Source organism: Scyliorhinus torazame, chromosome 11 (genome assembly GCF_047496885.1).
Source record: "Scyliorhinus torazame isolate Kashiwa2021f chromosome 11, sScyTor2.1, whole genome shotgun sequence".
NCBI lineage: Eukaryota > Metazoa > Chordata > Chondrichthyes > Carcharhiniformes > Scyliorhinidae > Scyliorhinus > Scyliorhinus torazame.
In genome coordinates, this window is record NC_092717.1 from 65,991,991 (window position 1) to 66,015,312 (window position 23,322).

Consider the following 23,322-nt stretch of genomic DNA (forward strand, 5'->3'; position numbering starts at 1 on the left):
TCTGACACCCTACCATCACCCACCCATGCCCCCAAATTCACTCCGTCCTGGATCTCTTGCGCCGGGAGCTGCGGAAATTCCCTCACCTGTTGCCTCACAAATGCCCTCACTTGCATATAGCGAAATGCATTCCCAGGTGGCAACCCATATTTTTCTGTCAGTGCTCCCAGACTCGCGAACGTCCCGTCTAAGAACAGGTCCTTCAATTTCGCAATTCCTACTCGCTGCCAAGGTTTAAATCCCCCATCTATCCTTCCCGGGACGAACCTATGGTTGTTCCTTATCGGGGACCACACTGAGGCACCCGTCACTCCCTTATGTCGTCTCCACTGCCCCCAAATTTTCAGAGTTGCCACCACCACTGGGTTTATGGTGTATTTTTTCGGGGAGAACGGTAACGGCGCTGTCGCCAGTGCTTTCAGACTAGTTCCCCTACAAGACGCCATCTCCAATCTTTTCCACGCCGCTCCTTCCCCTTCCCTCATCCACTTACATATCATTGACACGTTGGCGGCCCAATAATAATCACTTAGACTCGGCAGTGCCAGTCCCCCTCTGTCCCTATTGCGCTGCAGGAACCCCCTCTTTACTCTTGGGGTCTTTCCAGCCCACACAAAGCTCATAATACTCTTGTCCACCTTCTTAAAAAAGGCCTTTGTAATCAGTACAGGAAGGCACTGGAACACAAAAAGAAACCTCGGAAGGACCACCATTTTAACCGCCTGCACCCTGCCCGCCAATGACAGGGCGCCATGTCCCACCTCCTAAAGTCCTCTTCCATCTGCTCTACCAGTCTTGCCAAGTTAAGCTTATGCAAGGTTCCCCAGTTCCTGGCCACCTGGATCCCTAAATACCGGAAATCCCTGGTTACCCTCCTCAACGGTAAATCGTCTATTCCCCTGCCCTGTTCCCCAGGGTGCATCACAAACAGTTCACTCTTCCCCATATTCAATTTATATCCTGAAAATTCTCCAAACTCCCTGAGTGACTGCATTATCTCAGGCATCCCCTCCACTGGGTCCGCGACATACAACAACAAATCATCCGCGTACAATAACACCCGATGCTCTTCTCCTCCTCTAAGTACCCCCCTCCACTTCCTAGAGCCCCTCAGCGCTATGGCCAGTGGCTCAATTGCCAACGCAAACCGTAACGGGGACAGGGGACATCCCTGTCTTGTATCCCTATATAGTTGGAAGTGGTCAGATCGTTGCCTATTTGTAATCACACTTGCCACCGGGGCCCTGTACAGGAGCTGAACCCATCTAATGAACCCCTCTCCAAATCCAAATCTCCTCAGTACTTCCCACAGGTAGTCCCACTCCACTCTATCAAATGCTTTCTCTGCATCCATCGCCACCACTATCTCCGCCTCCCCCTCCGGTGGGGGCATCATCATCATTCCCAGCAGCGTCCGTATATTAGCATTCAATTGCCTCCCTTTAACAAACCCCGTTTGATCATCATGCACCACCCCAGGGACACAGTCCTCTATCCTCGTCGCCATCACCTTGGCCAAAAGCTTGGCATCTACGTTCAAGAGGGAAATAGGCCTGTATGACCCGCACTGCAGCGGGTCCTTGTCTCTTTTCAGGATCAGCGATATCGTCGCCTCCGACATCGTCGGGGGTAGTGTCCCCCTTTCCCTAGCCTCATTAAAGGTTCTCGTCAGAAGTGGGGCCAGCAGGTCCACGTATTTCCTATAGAACTCCACCGGGAACCCATCCGGTCCCGGGGCCTTCCCTGCCTGCATGTTCCCAATTCCTTTTACCACCTCCTCCACCTCAATCTGCGCTCCCAGTCCTGTCATCTCCTGTTCCTCAACCTTCGGGAACTCCAGCTGGTCTAGGAAACGCATCATTCCCTCTTTCCCTTCCGGGGGTTGAGCCTTATATAGCCTCTCGTAAAATACCTTAAACACCCCGTTCACCCTCTCCGCTCCCCGTTCCATCTTTCCCTCCTCGTCTCTAACCCCTCCGATCTCTCTCGCCGCCCCCCTCTTCCGAAGTTGTTGGGCCAGCAGCCGGCTCGCCTTCTCTCCATATTCATACTGCACTCGCCGCGTTACCCGTGGTCAACAAGTCAAAGTCCGTGTGCAATCTCCGTCTTTCCCTATATAGCCCTTCATGTGGAGCCTCCACATATTGCCTATCCACCCTCAAAATCTCCCTCAACAATCTCTCACTTTCTTTACCCTCTTGTTTCCCCTTATGGGCCCTTATGGAGATCAGCTCCCCTCTAACCTGCAGGAAGTGCTGCCATCTCCAGCTCCTCCAAGACCGAGTTAGGGAACTGGAGCTGGAGTTGGAAGAACTTCGGATCATTCGGGAGGCAGAGGGGGTCATGGATAGCAGCTTCAGGGAATTAGTTACACCAAAGATTGGAGATAGATGGGTAACTGTAAGAGGGACTGGGAAAAAGCAGTCAGTGCAGGGATCCCCTGCGGTCGTTCCCCTGAGAAACAAGTATACCGCTTTGGATACTTGGGGGGGGGGGGACTTACCAGGGGTAAGCCATGGGGTACGGGCCTCTGGCACGGAGTCTGTCCCTGTTGCTCAGAAGGGAAGGGGGGAGAGGAGCAGAGCATTAGTAATTGGGGACTCGATAGTCAGGGGCACAGATAGGAGATTTTGTGGGAGTGTGAGAGACTCACGTTTGGTATGTTGCCTCCCAGGTGCAAGGGTACGTGATGTCTCGGATCGTGTTTTCCGGGTCCTTAGGGGGGAGGGGGAGCAGCCCCAGGTCGTGGTCCACATTGGCACTAACGACATAGGTAGGAAAGGGGACAAGGATGTCAGGCAGGCTTTCAGGGAGCTAGGATGGAAGCTCAGAACTAGAATAAACAGATTTGTTATCTCTGGGCTGTTGCCCGTGCCACGTGATAGTGAGATGAGGAATAGGGAGAGAGAGCAATTAAACACGTGGCTACAGGGATGGTGCAGGCGGGAGGGATTCAGATTTCTGGATAACTGGGGCTCTTTCTGGGGAAGGTGGGACCTCTACAGACAGGATGGTCTACATCTGAACCTGAGGGGCACAAATATCCTGGGGGGGAGATTTGTTAGTGCTCTTTGGGGGGGTTTAAACTAATGCAGCAGGGGCATGGGAACCTGGATTGTAGTTTTAGGGTAAGGGAGAATGAGAGTATAGAGGTCAGGAGCACAGATTTGACGTCGCAGGAGGGGGCCAGTGTTCAGGTAGGTGGTTTGAAGTGTGTCTACTTCAATGCCAGGAGTATACGAAATAAGGTAGGGGAACTGGCAGCATGGGTTGGTACCTGGGACTTCGATGTTGTGGCCATTTCGGAGACATGGATAGAGCAGGGACAGGAATGGATGTTGCAGGTTCCGGGGTTTAGGTGTTTTAGTAAGCTCAGAGAAGGAGGCAAAAGAGGGGGAGGTGTGGCGCTGCTAGTCAAAAACAGTATTACGGTGACGGAGAGGATGCTAGATGGGGACTCATCTTCCGAGGTAGTATGGGCTGAGGTTAGAAACAGTAAAGGAGAGGTCACACTGTTGGGAGTCTTCTATAGGCCTCCAAATAGTTCTAGGGATGTAGAGGAAAGGATGGCGAGGATGATCCTGGATAAGAGCGAAAGTAACAGGGTAGTTATTATGGGAGACTTTAACTTTCCAAATATTGACTGGAAAAGATATAGTTCGAGTACATTAGATGGGTCGTTTTTTGTACAGTGTGTGCAGGAGGGTTTCCTGACACAATATGTTGACAGGCCAACAAGAGGCGAGGCCATGTTGGATTTGGTTTTGGATAATGAACCAGGCCAGGTGTTGGATTTGGAGGTAGGAGAGCACTTTGGGGACAGTGACCACAATTCGGTGACGTTTACGTTAATGATGGAAAGGGATAAGTATACACCGCAGGACAAGAGTTATAGCTGGGGGAAGGGCAATTATGATGCCATTAGACGTGACTTGGGGGGGGATAAGGTGGAGAAGTAGGCTGCAAGTGTTGGGCACACTGGATAAGTGGGGCTTGTTCAAGGATCAGCTACTGCGTGTTCTTGATAAGTATGTACCGGTCAGGCAGGGAGGAAGGCGTCGAGCGAGGGAACCGTGGTTTACCAAAGAAGTGGAATCTATTGTTAAGAGGAAGAAGGAGGCCTATGTGAAGATGAGGTGTGAAGTTTCAGTTGGGGCGATGGATAGTTACAAGGTAGCGAGGAAGGATCTAAAGAGAGAGCTAAGACGAGCAAGAAGGGGACATGAGAAGTATTTGGCAGGTAGGATCAAGGAAAATCCAAAAGCTTTCTATAGGTATGTCAGGAATAAGCGAATGACTAGGGAAAGAGTAGGACCAGTCAAGGACAGGGATGGGAAGTTGTGTGTGGAGTCTGAAGAGATAGGCGAGATACTAAATGAATATTTTTCGTCAGTATTCACTCAGGAAAAAGATAATGTTGTGCAGGAGAATGCTGAGACCCAGGCTAATAGAATAGATGGCATTGAGGTACGTAGGGAAGAGGTGTTGGCAATTCTGGACAGGCTGAAAATAGATAAGTCCCCGGGTCCTGATGGGATTTATCCTAGGATTCTCTGGGAGGCCAGGGAAGAGATTGCTGGATCTTTGGCTTTGATTTTTATGTAATCATTGGCTACAGGAATAGTGCCAGAGGACTGGAGGATAGCAAATGTGGTCCCTTTGTTCAAAAAGGGGAGCAGAGACAACCCCGGCAACTATAGACCGGTGAGCCTCACGTCTTTGGGGGTTAAGTCTTGGAGGGGATTATAAGAGACAGGATTTATAATCATCTAGATAGGAATAATATGATTAGGGATAGTCAGCATGGCTTTGTGAAGGGTAGGTCATGCCTCACAAACCTTATCGACTTCTTTGAGAAGGTGACTGAACAGGTAGACGAGGGTAGAGCAGTTGATGTGGTGTATATGGATTTCAGCAAAGCGTTTGATAAGGTTCCCCACGGTAGGCTATTGCAGAAAATACGGAGGCTGGGGATTGAGGGTGATTTAGAGATGTGGATCAGAAATTGGCTAGTTGAAAGAAGACAGAGGGTGGTGGTTGATGGAAAATGTTCAGAATGGAGTTCAGTTACAAGTGGAGTACCACAAGGATCTGTTCTGGGGCCGTTGCTGTTTGTCATTTTTATCAATGACCTAGAGGAAGGCGCAGAAGAGTGGGTGAGTAAATTTGCAGACGATACTAAAGTCGGTGGTGTTGTCGATAGTGTGGAAGGATGTAGCAGGTTACAGAGGGATATAGATAAGCTGCAGAGCTGGGCTGAGAGATGGCAAATGGAGTTTAATGTAGAGAAGTGTGAGGTGATTCACTTTGGAAGGAATAACAGGAATGCGGAATATTTGGCTAATGGTAAAGTTCTTGGAAGTGTGGATGAGCAGAGGGATCTAGGTGTCCATGTACATAGATCCCTGAAAGTTGCCACCCAGGTTGATCGGGTTGTGAAGAAGGCTTATGGAGTGTTGGCCTTTATTGGTAGAGGGATTGAGTTCCGGAGTCAGGAGGTCATGTTGCAGCTGTACAGAACTCTGGTACGGCCGCATTTGGAGTATTGCGTACAGTTCTGGTCACCGCATTATAGGAAGGACGTGGAGGCTTTGGAGCGGGTGCAGAGGAGATTTACCAGGATGTTGCCTAGTATGGAGGGAAAATCTTATGAGGAAAGGCTGATGGACTTGAGGTTGTTTTCGTTGGAGAGAAGAAGGTTAAGAGGAGACTTAATAGAGGCATACAAAATGATCAGGGGGTTGGATAGGGTGGACAGTGAGAGCCTTCTCCCGCGGATGGAAATGGCTGGCACGAGGGGACATAGCTTTAAACTGAGGGGTAATAGATATAGGACAGAGGTCAGAGGTAGGTTCTTTACGCAAAGAGTAGTGAGGCCATGGAATGCCCTACCTGCTACAGTAGTGAACTCTCCAACATTGAGGGCATTTAAAAGTTTATTGGATAAACATATGGATGATAATGGCATAGTGTAGGTTAGATGGCTTTTGTTTCGGTGCAACATCGTGGGCCGAAGGGCCTGTACTGCGCTGTATCGTTCTATGTTCTAACCACCGCCTTCAGCGCCTCCCAGACCACTCCCACCTGGATCTCTCTGTCATCATTAATCTCTAGGTACCTTTCAATACATTTCCTCACCCTTACACATACCCCCTCGCCCGCCAACAGTCCCATATCTAATCTCCAGAGTGGGCGCTGTTCCTTTCCCTCTCCTACTTCCAGATCTACCCAATGCGGGGCATGATCTGAAATGGCTATAGCCGAATACTCCGTTCCTGCCACCTTCGGGATCAGCGCCCTTCCCAGGACAAAGAAGTCTATCCGGGAGTACACTTTATGGACATGGGAGAAGAAGGAAAACTCTTTACTCCTTGGCCTAGTAAATCTCCAGGGATCCACTCCTCCCATATGCTCCATAAAGCCCTTAAGCACCTTGGCCGCTGCCGGCCTCCTCCTGGTCCTAGATCTGGACCGGTCCAGCACCGTGTTGAAGTCCCCCCCCATTACCAACTTTCCCATCTCCAGGTCCGGGATGCGCCCCAACATACGCTTCATAAAGTTCACGTCATCCCAGTTCGGGGCATATTCATTCACCAGCACCACCGCCTCACCTTGCAATCTGCCACTCACCATCACGTATCTACCCTCACTGTCCACCACTATGGTCCTCGCCTCAAACAATACCCGTTTCCCCACCAGTATTGCCACCCCTCTATTTTTCGCATCCAAGCCCGAGTGGAATACCTGTCCCACCCATCCTTTTCTTAATCTGACCTGATCCGCCAGTTTCAGGTGCGTCTCCTGAAGCATGACCACGTCTGTCTTTAGCTTCTTTAGGTGCGCAAGTACCCTTGCCCTCTTAATCGGCCCATTCAACCCTCTCACGTTCCACGTGATCAACCGGGTTGGGGGGCTCTTTACCCCCCCCCCTCGTCGACTAGCCATCCCCTTTTTTAGACCAGCTCCTCACCCGGTTCCCACGCACCCGCTTATCCCCCCGACGGCGTCCTCCCAACCCGACCATCCCATCCCGTAACAGCTCCCCCTTCCCCTTAGCAGCAGCAACCCAGTTAACCCCGCTAGATCCCTCTCTAGCTTAGTTGCTCCCCCCAACTCTGGCTGACCTCGGCTTCCCCCGTTTATCCTTAGCCTCCCATTATGTGAGGCCCCCTCCTTCCTGCGCCCCCTTTTCCCGCCACAATTTCCATAGCACGGGAACAAAGCCCGTGCTTCCCTCTCGGCCCCGCCCCTGATGGCGCAGCTCCCTCTCTCCTCCCCCTCCCCTTCCCCACCGGCGCCCACATTTCTTCGTGTGTCCCCCCCTTCGAGGGAAAAGAAAATTTGCCCCCATCTGATTCACAGTCCCTTACCACCACCTCACTACTTCATTTCAAACACTCTTTCTCTAGTCCAACTTCTCCTCTTCAATAAATGTCCACGCCTCTTCTGCCGTCTCGAAGTAGTGGTGTTTACCCTGGTATGTAACCCACAGTCTTGCCGGCTGCAACATTCCGACCTTCACTTTCCTCTTGTGGAGCACCGCCTTGGCCCGATTGAAACTCGCCCCCCTTCTCGCCACCTCCGCACTCCAATCCTGATACACGCGGATCACCGCGTTCTCCCACCTGCTGCTCCGTGTCTTTTTCGCCCATCTCAGGACCATCTCCCTGTCCTTGTAGCGGTGGAACCTCACCACTATTGCTCGAGGTATTTCTCCTGCCTTTGGTCTTCTCACGAGGACTCGATACGCTCCCTCCACTTTCAGGGGGCCCGTCGGGGCCTCAGCTCCCATTAAGGTATGAAGCATCGTGCTCACATACGCCCCAACGTCGGCTCCCTCTGTTCTTCGGGAAGACCCAAGATTCTTAAGTTCTTCCTCCTCGAGCTATTTTCCAGGGCTTCCAGTCTCTCCATACACCTCTTATGTAGTGCCTCGTGCGTCTCCGTCTTCACCACCAAGCCCTGTATCTCGTCCTCATTTTCGGCAGCTTTTGCCTTCACTCCACGGAGCTCCATCTCTTGGGTCTTCTGCGCCTCCTTTAACCCCTCAATCGCCTGCAGCATCGGCGCCAGCACCTCCTTCTTGAGCTCCTCCACACATCGTCGGAGGAACTCCTGCTGTTCCAGGCCCCATATCAACTGGCCTCCCTCCACCGCCATCTTGCTTCTCACTTCCCTTCTTTGCCGCTGCTCCAGAGGATCCTTCGCAATCTGGCCACTATTATCTCTTCTGTCCATTCACATCCGGGGGACTCCCTTCTATGTCGCCTCACAGTGGGTTTAGCCTTCTAAAATTGCCGTTGGGGCTCCCGATAAGAGCCCAAAAGTCCGTTAAAACGGGAGGTGCCGAAACGTGCGACTTAGCTGGTCATCGCCGCACCCGGAAGTCAAGATCTTGTAACTGTTAACTGTAAAGCTATTTCTTTGTTGCTAATGTGGTTAATACTGTGTTTAAATTAAAGTTTGTTTTCACATAAAAATACTTATTGGTCAGTGTTATCACGTCTGTGGTACTTCTGAGGCGTTTCCTCACAGTTTTGCAAAGTAAAGTTGGTTGGGTTCTCATCCAGGGCCTTAACAGTATTCATAATTTATATTGTGAATGCTGCTTCTTGGAGCTGTCCATTCACCTTGACTAAGCATTTCCATTGGTACATCACAGCTATGGATGGCGTTACCTTTTGTTGCTGATTTTCTCCTTTGTTCAATTGCTCTGTTTTATTACCTTTGCTCTCGAGTCGGCAGGTATCTTTATGATACTGCCACGAGGTTCAAGTCCGAGTAATGATCAATAACCCAATACACCGATTAGTAAGATTTAAATCAAAGCACATTTATTATACACAGTAATCGCTACTCATGTACAAATTCTACGTCTAAGCTACTTCTATAACTAACAGGCCTATACTTAACTTTGAACTGGCCCACCAGGTCAGGGGAACAAATGGCCTTTCGTTCGGGTTCTGAGTCTGCGGGATTTGAAGTTGGTACGGATTGGTATCTAGGAGCGCCTATCCCATAGCGAGCGTTGAATTAAGACTTAAGATTTTGATGATCACGGGAGTCACTGCACCGGTCACGGTCAATGTTGGTTCCTTTTGCTGGGTGACCCGGGCAGGAAGAAGAGAGCGGTGAAGAGAGCGATTTGAACTTGGGGCTCAACTCTTATAGTCCCCAGGGGCTTCCTGCCTTTCGGGGCGGACCCTGTACCTGATCCCAAGTGATTGGACTTTGTCCCAATCGCTTGGTTCGATTTTCTCCAATACTGGGCGGTCTTGAGGTGCTCGTTCACCTCCTTTGTGTTGGCTCCTGCTGGCGCCGAGGAGTCTGGCTTTGCTTTCTGTGTCAAAAATGTTACTTATTGTTCCCGGGGATTGCCCATCAGTATGCAGATAGCTGTTACTTTGTTATGCTGATGGTCGCTGGTATCGATGTTGTCTGGTTTTTGCAGAGGTAAATACACAGCAAACCTGCAGCTGCTGGTTTTTGTCTTGTTGGCTGACTTTCCCATCAGCCTTTGCCGTTCACCATTTTAAATCGGGAGTTGGCCACTTTAGGTGGCTACACTTTTCTCCGTATGTTTAGAGAATAGATGTCTCTTCCTCAAACCTCAGTTCCTGCTAAACGGCCTAATTTTGAGTAATATTGGAAAAGTCTTCAACTGCGCAGTGGTTACCAGAAGAAGAGAAATGGAATTCCTATCTTGTACATTCCTCTTTATTAGTTTCACAAGTAGGCTTACATTTACACTGCAATGAAGTTACTGTGAAAATCCCCCAGTTACCACATTCGGGCGCCTGTTTGGGTAAACTGAGGGAAAATTCCGAATGCCCAATTCACCCAACAGCACTTCTTTCAGGACTTGTGGGAGGAAACCGGAGCACCCGGAGGAAACCCACGCAGACTCAGGGAGAACGTTAGAGATTGCATTCTCCGCCCAATGTATAGCACTCATTTGACCTCCCAGGCAGGGACTACAGGCATTCAGGTGTTATTCTCTTTTTCAATATATAATTTGACAGAGCAGATTGGTCCAAAACATGGACAGCTTTTGTGTGCTGCATGGGTATTGAATATCACATGAAGGGATACTACCAATGTCAACTGACATTGAAGCATGCTGATAACCGAAATTTCTGATTGATGAGGTTACCTGTTTACCTAAAAAAGTGAAATACTGTGGCTGCTGGAAATAGAAACCCCCAGAAGATCAGTAGTAAGAGGGAAAAAGAGTTAATGTTTCAAGTCGACAATCTATCAGAATGTAGTTTTCCAAAAACGTGATCTGGTCCTAGCTCAACTCCAGACTTGGGCAGATAACATCTACTTAGGATTGTACAGGCTACCCCTATTTGTGATCAATTTGAGCATACAGCTTTTTGAAGTCCTCTTTTAACCTTAATCATGGAACTAACTGGTAATCATGCTTGTTTTTAGTCTGACTTACAGGGTTATTCGACTTCCTGATGGGGTGGTAGGATAGACTGTTAGTTCTGCATTTTGAGCAGACATTTATAAGATCACTTTTTACAACAGCTATGGAAAAAACTGAGTTTGATTAACTTGTTGTTAAAGCTGATGTTTTTGAAACCTTTTGTACACTTCATGGATCTACTCAAAGGTGTTCGCTAATGTGAAAAATTGTTCAGCCTTTTTCCAATCATTGTTACCTTGATCTGTCAGTTCAAGATTGGAAATACTTTTATAATGCAATGCTTGAACTGACATTGATGTCCCTAAATTGCCTCCTCTATTGTTATAATTCGTATAGAGGGTACAAATAATTGATTTTGGTATAGTTTTCTTACAGATTTTGTAGGTGGAGGTTGAATTTTATTCAAAGCTCTTTTGTTCTTTGTTCTCTTTCTGATCTAACACATTTTCAACTTCATCACTTACTGTGTACATACACATATTTGATCCAACATGATTGTTTCATGGCCACTCTCAGTCTGGAGCTGAGTTCACAACAAACTTCTCGTATACATTAGGTAAAAGCAAATTACTGCGGATGCTGGAACCTGAAACGAAAGAGAAAATGCTGGAAAATCTCAGCAAGTATTGGCAGCATCTGTAGGGAGAGAAAAGAGCTAACGTTTCGAGTCCGATGACTGTTTGTCAAAGCTTTCTCGTATAATGCTGGGTCGAAACGTCTGCATGATGAAACCAGTTACTGAATAATGCTGAACTCGCACAAGAGATTACTCACCTCTGTGTGGAAATTGAATGGCATTCAAGATAATTAGAAAGACCACACCTGCAGTAGCTATTCTAATTAGTTATATTTTGGTCCGATATTTTCCATTCTGTCGTGCTCTTCTCCTCTTGACCTTGCTCTGGGGTTTGTTGATTTTGAGGTTTTAAAATAATCTTGCATTTAACATGAGGAAGGTTGAGGGTGAGGAAAAGAACATTTGGCCCACCAAAGCACACATTTCTGGAAACCAAATTCTCCCAGCTCTATATCCAAGAGCATTTCAGCGACCCCAATTTTGTGGGTAGATTTGGTAATTCCTCGTCAAGTACATCTGTTTTCATGTATCCCTTAGATAAATGTGTAATAAATTCATCTCTATGGGCAGCACCGTGGCGTAGTGGGTAGCACTGCTGCCTCACAGCACCAAGGGCCTGGGTTCGCGTCCTTGGGTCACTGCGTGGAGTTTGTATATTCTCCCCGTGTCTGCGTGGGTCTCACCCCCACAACCCAAAGATGTGCAGGCCAGGTGAATTGGCCACGCTAAATTGCCCTTAATTGGAAAATAAAAAATCAGGCACTCTAAATTTATTACAAAATGAATAAATGAATTCATCTCTATTAAATTTTTCCTATTTTTTTAAAAATCGCTTGACATTCTGCAATCTTGCTTTGATCAATAAGTAATTGTCAATAACCTCCTAGCTGTACTCTCTTATAGGGAATAAAAAAGGAAATGATTCCAGCAAGAAAAGTCTCAAAGGGAGATAGATGATCTTATGAACACTTAGAAATGCTTCCAACATTGGGTAGGTCAACTCGCCACAATTTGGAAAGGGTATCCCGATCTCTAAGTGTGACCTCCACACCCCTCACCCATGGGCAATGTCAACCCTCGCACATGGGCATTTATCCCACACCCCATACAGAATACTACAAATTGTACTTAAAGTTATACAGAGTATACAATACAATACCAATACAATATGTAGCAATAGTCAATGTTTAAAATGTGACATTCAAAACAAGTTTCCTTATACATTTGGTTAATACATAATGCTGAATAATAAAAATCTAAAGAATTGTATGATTACACTAATCACATACTATCACAATGTTTAACTCTAATACAAAGTTAAAGGTAATTGCTTCTTCTTAAAACCTGTAAGCTAAATTAATGGAAGGAACATCTGTTACAGTTCCCTCCCTTGCACCCATAAAACCCTGTTAGCCTTCCTTTTACTGATAACATGTGAGTTACTCATTCAACCTTGAAGGTGTTATCTGTGCTTGGCTCATCCGTAGTTAGCTTTATTCTGTCTAAAATATCAAGATGCAATGTCCTGTCAAGTGAAGCTAAGAATAGTCATATGATGCTAAAACTAAAATTCACTACAAGTTTAATCACTGAGTGTCTTTAAGACAGAGATGGATAGGTTTTTGATTAATAAGGGAATCGGGAGTTGTGGGGAGAAGGCAGGAGAATGGGGATGAGAAACAGATCAGCCATGGTTAAATGGTGGAGCAAATGCAATGTGTTGAATGGCTTAATTCTGCTCCTATGTCTTATCGTCTTATATAGACATAGAACATACAGTGCAGAAGGAGGCCATTCGGCCCATCGAGTCTGCACCGACCCACATTAATCCCTCACTTCCACCTTATCCCCGCAACCCAATAACCCCTCCCAACCCTTATGGACACTACGGGTAATTTATCATGGCCAATCCACCTAACCTGCACGTCTTTGGACTGTGGGAGGAAACCGGAGCACCCGGAGGAAACCCACGCGGACACGGGGAGAACGTGCAAACTCCGCACAGACAGTGACCCAGCGGGGAATCGAACCTGGGACCCTGGCGCTGTGAAGCCACAGTGCTAATCACTTGTGCTACCGTGCTGCCCACTATCTTGTGTTGATTGATTATTACACTAAACTAAAACTATTCATGTGTGACATAATTTTACCTACAATTTGTAGAAACATATATTTGTGTCATTATCCCATATGAAATATTAACTTCAACCTCTTGCTATTCCTCATAATTCTTTATTTCATAATTATCATTTAAACAATATAAAGTTGTTTTGTTGAAACTAATTTGTATATTTTATATATTGTATATTTGTATGCTACCAGCACGGTAGCATTGTGGATAGCACAATTGCTTCACAGCTCCAGGGTCCCAGGTTTGATTCCGGCTTGGGTCACTGTCTGTGCGGAGTCTGCACATCCTCCCCGTGTGCGCTTGGGTTTCCTCCGGGTGCTCCGGTTTCCTCCCACAGTCCAAAGATGTGCAGGTTAGGTGGATTGGCCATGATAAATTGCCCTTAGTGTCCAAAATTGTCCTTCGTGTTGGGTGGGGTTACTGGGTTATGTGGATAGGGCGGAGGTGTTGACCTTGGGTAGGGTGCTCTTTCCAAGAGCAGGTGCAGATTCGATGGGCCGAATGGCCTCCTCCTGCACTGTAAATTCTATGATAAATCTATGATCTATGATATGTTAAATGTGTATTTTCTACATTGATGTATTCACTTTTGAACTGTTATAGTCAAGGCAAATGTGAATGTTTACACTGATTTAAACTGGTTATATTTTTTATAGGTGTTGGCTGTGACTGCTTCAAGATCTCCCCTCTCTCTCTGAGGTCTTTTATCACTACTTACTCCCCTAGTACAGCCCTTTCCTTTTTATCAGATATTTATTGTCCTTACTCACTATAATTTCTGCTTCTCTTTGTTTTTCCAACCCAGGTATCTGTTGACACATTCCCATGTTCTGCTCAAGCTGCATTTGATATTTTGGTTCTTGCATAGCTGTGATCATTGTTTGTTTTGTAATTATGTCCAACTTTGCATATGTTGCATTGACATTTGTGTCTAATATTTTAATTTGAAATGACTGAACTTTGGTTGATGTCTGTCAAATATAATTTCATATTCTGAACTATTTATTTTGTTGGGGAGGTGGATTTTATGTAGTTCTTAAAAGAAAGGCTCATTATTTTAAAGTTTCAGATATACTATATATATTATACATAGAGTGTGCATATTGCACATTACATTTTTTGTCAATTTAGAAAATGTAAAAGTTGTCTAATTATTGGTCACTGCAGGGTGTAAGTATCAGTTTTGGCTGAAGCACCAAGGCATTAATGAAATAAGCCTTTTTGGTGAGGGGGTGGGGAGGGCAGATTGGAAACAGGAAAGAGGTGATGAAGTGACAGACTAGGTAAATGGGCCCTTAGTGTTGAGTGGGGTTACTGGGTTATGGGGATAAGGTGGAGGTGTTGACCGTGGGTAGGGTGCTCTTTCCGAGAGCCAGTGCAGACTCGATGGGCCGAATGGCCTTCTGCGCTGTAAAAAAAAAATTCCTATGATAAATGGAAAGAGGTTAGGTGCAACGGATGTCCAAAGAGACTGAGGTGTTCAGGTGCATAAACAGAAAGATTGTGGGATATGGGCTAAAGGCAGGGTATATGGAGTTTGTTCACAGATCAGCCATAATCTCATTGAATGGTGGGACAGGCTCAAGGGGCTGAATGGTCTATTCCTATGAAAGCATCATCCTCTATATTACACACCTCCAATGGCTGGCTTGAAAATGTAATTGCTAATGCCTTGGCACCATCTACCTTGCAGAAGGTTGTGGTAGAGATTTGACAGATTTGTGTATAAAACTGATCTTTTCATATTATTATTGCGATTACTCATTTGTTTCTCACTCTTTTTGTATTTCAGACTGCTTTTTTCAGCTGTGTGAACCGAAATGAGAGTAAGGTCATTTTTACCCTAAAACCAGGAATTGATGCTGATGAATGAATTACTGAGTTATGTTAATAATTCTTTTTATATTAAAGTAGACGGCGCTCAAATCGTGATTTAGTTAATTTAGTAACCTTAAAAGCCTCCAGAAATCTGATCTTTTAAAGATTGTAAACAGCAATATACGGAAGACAGATTATGTAGTGAAAAAGCAAAAGGGGCTGTGCTAAGTTTACAAGAAAGCATAAACGTTAGTAAAATAAGGAAAGGTAAAAAGCAATTAGATATTGCCCGGATTCTGTAAATTATCAGAGAGAAAGTCTCAGGAGGTGTAATTTGTGCGATGCCCTGCAAATTAGGTGGCTATGGTAGATTATGGAGTGAACAAATGTCTAGTAGAGGTGGGTTTTGTACCATTCAGCTGGATTTTCCTGAATTTTCTAAGTTGCTGTCCAGCTCAACGTTCACTTGCATAATACGTACTACAGCATAATTGCAGCAATAATTAATCGCTCCTCTCTATTCTTTGCTTGTAATGCAGAGGTGTGATATGAAGACTGGATGGCGAGGGTAGACTATTCAAAATCAAAATATTTTTTTACTAAGTAACATTGCTCAATTCGCTGATCTGTGAAGCGTTACGTTTTGGTTGCAACCATAGTTCAGAGATCATTGGGCAAAGAAAGAATATAAGGATCTTTAGCTTGACACCTGAATTAATATTTGCCTTTATTATATTACAGAGGGATCCCTGTGTTGCAGTTATGCAGGCCGACACACAAATTGTAGAGAATATTGCCAAGCTATTTTTCGTACAGATTCTTCTCCCACACAGTCACAGATTAAAGCTGTGGAAAACTATTGTGCCTCCATTAGCCCACAGCTTATTCAATGTGTTGACAACTACACTCGCTCATACCCAATGAAAAATCCCATTGATAGTAAGTATAAATCATGCCTCTAATAGTCATTTATAATTGTCTTTGTTTTGGTAGAGAGCATGCGTGTCTGCGTCATCAATATACAGGCCCTCCATTCAGTCGTAAATGCTGTTTTGGCTTTTCCACCTGCCGAATGGCCCATCAACTGCTTACTCCCTTCCTTAAACTCTGTCCATGTCTAGATTCTCTCTCATCTCCCATGGCGCCTTCAAACTCATCTCATGAGACACCTTTTTTGACTCCATTTTCATTAGGATTGGTTGGATTGGATTTGTTTATTGTCACGTGTACCGAGGTACAGTGAAAAGTATTTTTCTGCGAGCAGCTCAACAGATCATTAAGTACATGGGAAGAAAAGGGAAGAAAAGAAAATACATAATAGGGAACGAGTATAAGTTAAGTAAAAAGTGGATCTGTTGGGGAGAGCTCGCAGAGAGTCACCTCGCTCCGGCGCCATCTTCTGTACAGTTTACATTAACTGCCAAACACTCAACTTCCATTCCTGACATTATGTTGCCATTGCAAATGTTTCTTTTTCCTCTTGAGCCACTGTTTTCCTCCCTTCCTCAAGGACCCCACTCTTTTACTTCCATTCTTGTAATTCCTTGTATCCTAGCTTTTTGTGATTCATGCACGAGGGCCCCCAAATCCCTCTCTGCTTCAGTTTCCTGCAGTCTTTCTCCATTTAAATAATATTCAGCTCCTTTCTTCTTCCTACTAAAGTGCATAACTTCACATTGCCATACATTATATTCCATCAGTCAAGTTTTTGGCCACTCACCTCCCCTGTCTCTATCCATCTGTAGACTTTGTGTCATCCTCACCACTTGCATTCAATGAAGAACTGCTGTTCTTCTGGAGTCCAAACCAAAAAGTATCCTTTGCCCAGACCACCAACAAAATTCTCTCTCAATTTGCCATGTTGTTGTTTATGGGAATTTGCTGTGTCCAAATTGGCAGTCGTGCTGGCTACAACATTGATTTCATCACAAAAATACTTTCTGGGTTGTAAAGCACTCTGGGATGCCTTGAGTTAACGAAAGGTGCTATATAAATGCAAATACCTCTCCCTTTGACTGGCAGCTAGTTCTTTCCCTCCACTCTTTTACTCCCCATGTAACCACGCTTATCATTGTTCCAACAAAAATGTTATTTTAGCTGGACATGTATGGGAAGCTTTACCAGTATTCTGTACAAACCAAGGGCGAGATTCTCTGACCCCCCGCCGGGTCGGAGAATCGCCGGGGGCTGGCGTGAATTCCGCCCCCGGCGGTTGCCGAAGTCTCCGGCACCGGAGATTCTGCGGGGGCGGGAATCGCGCCGGTTGGCGGGGCCCCCCCACGCGATTCTCCAGCCCGGATGGGCTGAAGTCCCGCCGCTAAAATGCCTGTCCCGCCGCCGTAGATTAAACCACCTACCTTACCAGCGGGACAAGGCGGCGCGGGCGGGCTCCGGGGTCCTGGGGGGAAGCGTGGGGCGATCTGGCCCCGGGGGGGTGCCCCCACGGTGGCCTGGCCCGCGATCGGGGCCCACCGATCCGCGGGCGGGCCTGTGCCGTGGTGGCACTCTTTTCCTTTCGCCTTCGCCACGGTCTCCACCATGGCGGAGGCAGAAGAGACTCCCTCCACTGCGCATGCGTGGGAATGCCGTCAGCGGCTGCTGACGGCGCTCCCGCGCATGCACCACCCGGAGATGTCATTTCCGCGCCAGCTGGCGGGGCACCATAGGCCTTTTCCGCCAGCTGGCAGGGCGGAAATTCGTCCGGCGTCGACCTAGCCCCTTAAGGTTGGGGCTCGGCCCCCACAAAGATGCGGAGCATTCCGCACCTTTGGGGCGGCGCGATGCCCGTCTGATTTGCGCCGTTTTGGGCGCCAGTCGGCGGACATCGCGCCGTTTCCGGAGAATTTTGCCCCAGTTATCTTTAGCTAATTTAACTGCAGCATGATATGTGCACACACTTGGACATTTGAGCTCCTTAGCTTCAGCTCTTGCCAATTGGCCTCTTAGGTTCTGTGGGGCTATGACCTCGTTGGCACATCCCATATCAGGTACATGAAACCTACATATTTGGCGTTCTTGGTACTTGGATATGACAACTCTTAAGCAAGTTGTTGAGTTAAAATTAAATTCTTCTGTGCATTGCCAGTGTTTCATAGGACATCAGTCATAGCTTTGCCTGTGATCTTTATGTTGCAGTCGATTGTTTTCTTTTTGCTTGCTACAACCCTTGCTACAAGGGGCAGCACGGTAGCCTTGTGGATAGCACAATTGCTTCACAGCTCCAGGGTCCCAGGTTCGATTCCAGCTTGGGTCACTGTCTGTGCGGAGTCTGCACATCCTCCCCGTGTGTGCGTGGGTTTCCTCCGGGTACTCCGGTTTCCTCCCACAGTCCAAAGATGTGCAGGTTAGGTGGATTGGCCATGATAAATTGCCCTTAGTGTCCAAAATTGCCCTTAGTGTTGGTTGGGGTTACTGGGTTATGGGGATAGGGTGGCGGTGTTGGCCTTGGGTAGGGTGCTCTTTCCAAGAGCTGGTGCGGACTCGATGGGCCGAATGGCCTCCTTCTGCATTGTAAAATCTATGATTCTATGATTCTAATATTGCTACCTTCATCCATACCTAAATGCAAGTGCTTCTCCAAAGAATTTGATGGCCCTCACTATGTTTGCCATCAAAATTTGACCTGACGACTTCCGGGTGCGGCGATGACCAGCTAAGTCGCACGTTTCGGCAGCTCCCGGTGGAACGGACATTTGGGCTCTTAATAGGAGCCCCAACGGCAATTTTAATGGCTAAAAACACTGTGCGGTAAACCAGAAGGGAATTCCGCCTGGACACGGATGGAAAAAGGAGAGGAAAGTGGCCGGATTGCGGAGGATCCTCTAGAGCAGCGGCAAGGAAGGCAAGCACAAAGCAAGATGGCGTCGGAAGGTGGCCGTCTAGTATGGGGCCCTGACCAAAAAGAGTTCCTGCTGTGTGGAAGAACTTAAAAAGGAGATGAAGAAGGAGCTGCTGGCCCCGATATTACAGGCGATTGAAGGGCTAAAGGAGGAGCAAAAGACCCAGGAGCAGGAGCTTCGGGTCGTGAAGGCAAAGGCCGCTGAAAATGAAGACGAAATACAGGCCCTGGTGGTGAAGACAGAGATGCACGAGGCACAACACAAAAGGTGTGTGGAAAGGCTGGAGGTGCTGGAGAATAATGAGAGGAGGAAGAATTTAAGGATTCTTGGTCTTCCCGAAGGTGCAGAAGGGGCGGACGTCGGGGCATATGTGAGCACGATGCTTCACTCGTTAATGGGATCGGAGGCCCCGACGGGCTCGTTGGAGGTGGAGGGAGCTTATCGAGTTATGACGCGAAGACCGAGGGCTGGAGAAATACCTCGAGCCATAGTGGTGAGATTTCTCCGATATAATGACAGAGAGATGGTCCTCAGATGGGCGAAGAAAACTCGGAGCAGTAGGTGGGAGAACGCGGTGATCCGCGTATATCAAGATTGGAGTGCGGAGGTGGCGAGAAGGAGGGCAAGTTTTAATCGGGCCAAGGCGGTGCTTCACAAAAGGAAGGTCAAATTTGGAATGTTGCAACTGGTAAGACTGTGGGTCACACACCAAGGGAAGCACCACTACTTTGAGACGGCAGAAGAGGCGTGGACATTTATTGTGGAGGAGAAGCTGGAATAGGCGGGCCAGAAAAAACCCTTCGTCGTCCAGTACTTCCCCGGAGCGGAGAAACTACGTCATCTTCGTCACAGCCTTCAACACGTCATTGATGACGATGAACATCTTGCCAAGGTCATCCCCACACCCCCACTACTTGCCTTCAAACAACCGCGCAACCTCAAACGAACCATTGTTTGCAGCAAACTACCCAGTCTTCAGAACAGTGACCACGACGCCACACAACCCTGTCATGGCAATCTCTGCAAGAAGTGCCAGATCATCGACATGGATACCACTATTACACGTGAGAACACCACCCACCAGGTACGTGGTACGTACTCGTGCGACTCGGCCAACGTTGTCTACCTCATACGCTGCAGGAAAGGATGTCCCGAAGCGTGGCACATTGGCGAGACCATGCAGACGCTGCGACAACGAATGAACGGACATCGCGCAACAATCACCAGGCAGGAATGTTCCCTTCCAGTCGGGGAACACTTCAGCAGTCAAGGGCATTCAGCCTCTGATCTCCGGGTAAGCGTTCTCCAAGGCGGCCTTCAGGACCCGCGACAACGCAGAATCGCCGAGCAGAAACTTATAGCCAAGTTCCGCACACATGAGTGCGGCCTCAACCGGGACCTGGGATTCATGTCACATTACATTCATCCCCCACCATCTGGCCTGCGAAATCCTACCAACTGTCCTGGCTTGATACAATTCACACCTCTTTAACCTGGGGTTACCCCATCTCTGGATCTGTAAAGATTTAATCACCTGCTAATGCTCGCATTCCTAGCATTGTTTGGCATCTTTGAATTTGTCTATATATGTGTTTCTGGAACAGACCTCTTCATTCACCTGAGGAAGGAGCAGCGCTCCGAAAGCTAGTGACATCGAAACAAACCTGTTGGACTTTAACCTGGTGTTGTAAGACTTCGTACAGAAAAAGAACGTTTGGGACAAAGTGGTGGGGTGATTACGTGGGGTGAAGGGGGGGAAAAAGGGGGAAGGGATGATCTCTCAAGTTGTTAATCTTGCGACCCTGTAACCTTTCTCTCTTCCCCATGTCGTGGGGGAGAGGGGGGAGGGAGGATGAGGAATTGTGGGCGCCGGCCATTAGGGGTGGGGCCAAGTGGGAACCGCGGGCTTTGTTCCCGTGCTATGGTAATCATGGCGGGAACAGGGAAGCAGGAAGGAGGGGGCCTTGCACAGTGGGGGCCGAGGTCACGGGGGGAAGCCGAGATCAGCCAGAGTTTGCTGACTTCTCGGAGCAACATGGGGGGTGCAATTACGCTAGGAAAGGATCTAGCGGGGGGGGGGGGGAGTTAACTGGGTTGCTGCTGCTGGGGAGAAGGGGGAGCTGGTACGGGGTGGGGTGGTCGAGGCGGGAGGGCGCCGTCGGGGGGAGATACGGCTACGTGGGAACCGGGTGAGGAGCTGGATTAAAAAAGGGGATGGCTAGTCGCCAAGGGGGGGGGGGATAAAGAGCCCCCCAACCCGGCTGATCACGTGGAATGTGAGAGGGCTGAACGGGCCGATTAAAAGGGCACGGGTACTCGCACACCGAAAGAAATTAAAGGCAGATGTGGTTATGTTGCAGGAGACGCATTTGAAACTGATAGACCAGGTCAGACTACGCAAAGGATGGGTGGGGCAGGTGTTTCATTCGGGGTTAGACGCAAAGAACAGGGGGGTGGCTATATTAGTGGGGAAACGGGTACTGTTTGAGGCAAAGACCATAGTGGCGGATAGTGGGGGTAGATACGTGATGGTGAGTGGCAGATTGCAAGGGGAGGCGGTGGTTCTAGTGAACATATATGCCACGAACTGGGATGATACCAATTTTATGAGGCTTATGTTGGGACGTATCCCGGATCTAGAGGCGGGAAAGTTGGTAATGGGGGGAGACTTCAATACGGTGCTGGACCCAGGGCTGGACAGATCGAGGTCCAGGACCGGGAGGAGGCCGGCTGCAGCTAGGGTGCTCAAGGACTTTATGGAGCAGATGGGAGGAGTAGACCCCTGGAGATTTAGCAGGCCTAGGAGTGAGGAGTTCTCGTTTTTCTCCTATGGAATGGCCCTGGAGAATGGACATGGGATTATTGGCAGATGAGGGGGTATGTTTAAGGGTGAGGGGGTGTATTGAAAGGTACTTGGAGCTTAATGACAATGGGGAGGTTCAGGTGGGAGTGGTCTGGGAGGCGTTGAAGGCAGTGGTTAGAGGGGAGCTGATATCTATCAGGGCACATAAAGGAAAGCAGGAGGGTAGGGAAAGGGAGCGGTTGCTGAAAGAACTTTTGAGGGTGGACAGACAATATGCGGAGGCACCGGAGGAAGGACTGTACAGGGAAAGGCAAAGGCTACATGTAGAATTTGACTTGTTGACTACTGGTATTGCAGAGGCACAATGGAGGAAGGCACAGGGTGTACAGTACGAATATGGGGAGAAGGCGAGCCGGTTGCTGGCCCACCAACTGAGGAAGAGGGGAGCAGCGAGGGAGATAGGGGGGGGTGAGAGATGAGGAGGGAGAGATGGAGCGGAGAGAGTGAATGGGGTGTTCAAGGCATTCTACGAAAGATTATATAAAGCTCAGCCCCCGGAAGGGAAGGAGAGAATGATGTGCTTTCTGGATCAGCTGGAATTCCCTAAGGTGAAGGAGCAGGAGAGGGCGGGACTGGGAGCACAGATTGAGATGGAGGAGGTAGTGAAAGGGATTGGGAGCATGCAGGCGGGGAAGGCCCCGGGAACAGACGGATTCCCGGTGGAATTTTATAGGAAGTATATGGACTTGCTGGCCCCGCTTCTGACGAGAACCTTTAATGAGGCTAGGGAAAGGGGGCAGTTGCCCCCGACTATGTCAGAGGCAACGATATCGCTCCTAAAAAAGGAAAAAGACCCGCTGCAATGCGGGTCCTATAGGCCCATTTCTCTTTTAAATGTGGATGCTAAGATTCTGGCCAAGGTAATGGCGACGAGGATAGAGGACTGTGTCCCGGGGGTGGTTCATGAGGACCAAACTGGGTTTGTGAAGGGGAAACAGCTGAACACAAACATACGGAGGTTGCTAGGGGTAATGATGATGCCCCCGCCAGAGGGGGAAGCGGAGATAGTGGTGGCGATGGATGCCGAGAAAGCATTTGATAGTGTGGAGTGGGATTATCTGTGGGAGGTGCTGAGGAGATTTGGCTTTGGAGATCGGTATATCGGATGGGTACAGTTGCTGTATAGGGCACCGATGGCGAGTGTGGTTACGAATGGACGGGGGTCTGATTATTTCCGGCTTTACAGAGGGACGAGGCAGGGGTGTCCCCTGTCTCCGTTATTGTTTGCACTGGCGATTGAGCCCCTGGCCATAGCACTGAGGGGTTCCAGGAAGTGGAGGGGAGTGTTTAGGGGAGGAGAAGAACACCGGGTATCTTTGTATGCGGATGATTTGTTGTTGTATGTGGCGGACCCGGTGGAGGGGATGCCAGAGATAATGCGGATACTTGGGGAGTTTGGGGATTTCTCGGGGTATAAATTGAACATGGGGAAAAGTGAGTTGTTTGTGGTGCATCTGGGGGAGCAGAGCAGGGAAATAGAGGATTTACCACTGAGGAAGGTAACAAGAGACTTCCGGTACTTGGTGATTCAGATAGCCAAGAATTGGGGAACCTTACACCGGCTTAATTTAACACGATTGGTGGAACAGATGGAGGAGGACTTCAAAAGATGGGACATGGTGTCCCTGTCGCTGGCAGGTAGGGTGCAGGCGGTTAAAA

The 23,322-nt window shown here is 48.1% G+C and overlaps 1 protein-coding gene across 1 annotated transcript in view; it reads left to right on the plus strand.

The window, feature by feature from the left end:
- Positions 1-23,322, plus strand: part of LOC140385927 (reversion-inducing cysteine-rich protein with Kazal motifs-like) — a 212,548-nt gene that overhangs the window by 35,237 nt on the left and 153,989 nt on the right. Inside the window, exons 4-5 of the mRNA XM_072468578.1 lie at positions 14,936-14,969; positions 15,703-15,900. Coding sequence (XP_072324679.1) covers positions 14,936-14,969; positions 15,703-15,900 — 232 coding nt within the window. The remainder of the gene's footprint in view (positions 1-14,935; positions 14,970-15,702; positions 15,901-23,322) is intronic.